The sequence below is a fragment of the Atta cephalotes genome (assembly GCF_000143395.1).
Source record: "Atta cephalotes unplaced genomic scaffold scaffold00008, whole genome shotgun sequence".
In the NCBI taxonomy this organism is placed as follows: Eukaryota; Metazoa; Arthropoda; class Insecta; order Hymenoptera; family Formicidae; genus Atta; species Atta cephalotes.
In genome coordinates, this window is record NW_012130072.1 from 7185344 (window position 1) to 7189740 (window position 4397).

General features: G+C 25.3%; 1 protein-coding gene across 1 annotated transcript in view; it reads left to right on the forward strand.

The window, feature by feature from the left end:
• The window catches only part of LOC105627391 (sodium channel protein Nach-like), a 43509-nt gene that overhangs the window by 38093 nt on the left and 1019 nt on the right, over window positions 1–4397 (forward strand). The window contains exons 6-7 of the mRNA XM_012208673.1: window positions 459–604; window positions 1818–1950. Coding sequence (XP_012064063.1) covers window positions 459–604; window positions 1818–1950 — 279 coding nt within the window. The remainder of the gene's footprint in view (window positions 1–458; window positions 605–1817; window positions 1951–4397) is intronic.

The window sequence follows — 4397 nt, forward strand, 5'->3', positions numbered from 1 at the left end:
ATATATATATATATATATATATATATATATATATATATCTATATGTTGATATACGTATAAAATCCTTTTAATTATGCAATAATTAGATAACTGTAATGGTAAATTGTTTAATTTTTATTGTTTAGTGTAAGAACGGAAGTTTAAATTCAAGTTCGTCTAATTTTAAATGCAAATTTCTTTATAATTCCATTACTATTATACCGATTTTTTTATGAATTCTCCCTGCTTAAATTTATCTTCTTAACTTTCAGTTCTCTGATAATTTTAGCAAACAGAAATCATTTATAGGCAGGCACTTCATTTTTTTGATGATGTACATACTTTAAACACAAAGTTTCCTTAGAAAATCAATTAAAATATTATTTGCACGATACTTTGCATATCGATCTTCGTTGTTATCGCTCAGAAAATTGTGGCAATTTACGTCAATATATATGTCGCGTATTTGCATTTTCCAGCTGACTCCGCAATGTTCGATGATGCTATTGAAATGTAAGCTACATGGAAAATACACAAATTGTTCGACGCTTTTTAAGTTTCGCAAGACGCCGGACGGATACTGTTGCACCTTCAATTATGTGCGTGAAAGCGACGACATTTCCGAGTGAGTATTCTATGCTTTCAAAACGTATTTCTGAGAAGCATACAAGAAGCATGCAGTAGTTTAATCATTTATTTATCTATGCTCAGGTAATGCAGTGGCATATTTCAGAATGTAAATGAAACATATTCCCTATCATTAAGCATGATATAAAAATGTTCTATTATTTGTATAAAGTTGTTCTATTTATCATTGTTTTATTTTACTATATTTCATCATTACTGTTTACGATAAGAAATAAATAAATATATATATATATTTTTTAATTAATTATTTTAATCATATACTTGAAAGTGGCCAAATTGATAGAAATTGATTCATAACACAAACTACATTGCTAAATTGCCCATAATGTTTGTTGATTAGAATATTATTGTTGAATCTTGTTTAGAAATTGTCATTAAATTATATTGTTTGTTGATTAGATCGCAATATATTAATTATATAGCAGGAAAATACCATTTGATCTTTTGTATATGCTGCGATACAAAGATTAACTACTGCTATTTGAAAAAGCAATTTTTCATATAAAATAATTCATGAATATTTTTGTATTATTAATATGTGAATAAGTTTTTTTAACAGATGTTTAAATTATGTTAGAAGTCAATTTTTAATCACATAGAATCAACATAGAAAAACTTATTTAAATCAATAAAACGTAAGTTCTTTATCTATTTATTTATATTCATAAAGTATGTATTTACGGTACTTTTGGCAATATACTACATTAATTTTTAATGATTAATAAGTTGATTATTATGTTTTGATATTGAAAGAATTATCTTTTATATTAACTTGACATTTACAATTCAGTTTTAAAGCATATGATAACGGTGTTCTCTTTATACAAATTATGTTTTACTAATCTGTTAATGCATCAAGAGATACACATATTATACATGTTTATATTTGATAGTAAAACATGGCTCCGTATTTTAATTAGAAATTAATAATATCAGTATATTAATATTACGTTACATAATTTATGCGGAAAAAAAGTTTACATTATTTACATATTATATACATTTTGATTGTAATTTTTGATAATCATCACAATAATCTATAATAATATATCGAATAGTGTAAAAAATGTAAATCAGTTTAAAACATCATAAAGAATATTGATTTTTTATAAATATAACGTTAAATATAATATTAATGCTAAATATCGACAGTTTTTAAAAAATTAATGACAGTAATTACATCTTAACAGACAGAACGATGTGACTGAGCTAAGTAAGTCGAAGCAAGTGTGGGATCTCGGAATAGAACGCGGTCTAACAGTTGTTATGGATCCATTTTTAGATGACTATTTCTATTCAATGTTGCCCATTAAGGGTTGGAAGGCAAGTGGAAACGGCATTACGTGCTATTTTAATAAATTAAGAAAGCAAAACAGTGCTCTCTAATACTCCACATTCTTGAGAATACCTTACATTTCGGAGTTAAATTAAATCTACATCAAAGAAAAACTATTTATCGTTCATGCAAAATTAAAATCTAGAAAATATTTCTTTTTTTAATTAACCAAAAAATAGCATTGTTCAACCTAGATTCTGAGAAACTTGATAATACATAATTACATAGAGTGTTCTTAGAATGTTTCGCTTAACTTCGTTAGCGTGTCTTGATTATTAAGGTAATGATAAAAGTTTGAATGAATATAAAGAACTTTTGTTATTTAAAATTGTTGTAAAAAAAGAATTACATAATTAAGAAGATTTATGAAAATAATTAACAATCTCAATTAAATCATAGTAACTTAATTTAATTCTTCGAGTCCTTGTTATATCAAGAGCTATGTAGAATAAATTACTTCAGATGCGTCAATAATTGTAAAATTATGCCGGATATTTGCAAAAAATTATTAATATTTTTGATGAACGTTATTTTATAAATAAAGGAAAGGCCGCGGTAAGAATTCACTCGTTGGTACGTAAAATTCTAATCTAACGTATAATTTAGAAAACGCATGAGAATTGCCTGGAAATATCTTCGTCTCTCGAAAACGGGTCATATTCGACTCATAACGAGTTGTTACCACGAGTGCTGAATATGAAAAGGGGCTAATCGAGCGAAATGAAGATTTATTCTTGCAATGCTTTATGATGCTAAAGTAGCGTTAACACTCGATTCTATATAGTGCGAAGTATCATAAAATATGTATCTACATTTCAAATGTATTTAAAATACAGATAATTTAGAAATCATCATATTGGTTATTATTGGTGATAAATGTTTAGTTTATTAGTTTTTAATACATCAAGCAAAATTGTTATTATTACTACATTTATTATAAAATAATAGATTGTTGTTTTTTTTATTTATTAATATTTTATTAATTTTTGGAAATGAACACAAAGAGCAAAATTATTTTTTACAGTTATTAAAATTTTAATTAACATGGTTTAATTTACAAATTAAGGAAAAAAGTATAAAATTATATAAAAATAAAGAAATTAAAAATTTTTTAAGAAACTTTATATAAAAAAACATTGATGAAAAAGATTGAGAAAACAAAAAATAAAGACTTTATCTTAAATGTTATTTACAGCATAAACGTAAATCTTTTAATCTTGTTTTGTGGTAAACTGATTTCTTAATTAAGTAAGTATTAATGCAAGCTAATAATTATTGAAATTACTTAAAAAATATAATTTTATGTATATAATGTATTTCAACTATATTGTGTTCACATATCAAATCTATTGTCGCGACAAGATAATCGGTAGCTGCCTCATGCTGTGAACTTTTTCCAGGCTTACCGTGCCATTACAAGCCACCTGTGCTTCATTCGCACATAGTGCATGGTGATAAAAAGCTTGCGAAAGTCATTAGCGGTGCGATATAATCGCGCGTTTTCTTCACTCCGCCATATTTGCAGTGTAGTGTGTACTTTAGGCTGTAGCAACTAGCACTTACGGAGAACCCGCGTTCGTTAAAAACATGCTGGAAGATTCTGTTCTTTTGTTGAGATATTTTTATCGCATACTTTTAGATGCATTGCAAGATTAATCGAACTTCTTAAAGAAATGTACATTATGTACAATAAAAGTAATTATTATATATTTATATATATCGAAAAAAGTATAAAGAATTATTTGTTATTAATTTCAAATTAATATTAGACAGTTTTTATATAAAAAGATCTAAACATTTGTATATTGAAACTAAAGATATGTACTTTTATTTACTTTTATTTACTTTATAAAATAAATCATATAATTGTTAATTTATTAATTATTATTTAATTATTGTAATATATATATATATATATAGTTTAATAGAATTATCTTATACAAATATGTTTATATTTATCAGACAGTAAATGCTTGACTTTTTGATTGCTAGTTTGTTATATTTAATATTTTCAAAAATTAAAATAAACTCCAAAATTTATAAAAAATTTGTATAAAAGAATTTCTCTAAAATGTATATATCTGTTGAATAAACATCTTGATAGTGAAAATTTTATTAGAAAATGTCCAAAGTCTCTTTACTTTAAAATAATAAAAATCAGCTGTTTTTTTATGTAAATAAATTAATTAATTTATTAAGAAGAATTATTTGATATGGTTCAGTTTTATTCTTGTATTTTGATGAATCATCGAGAAACATCGAGAATTTCTGTATTTTGATAAAATATGCTTGGTTTATAAAAATATAGTAGATATAATATGCATACACACCACACACACACACACACACACACACACACACACACACACACACACACACACACACACACACACACACACACACACACACACACACACACACACACACACACGAC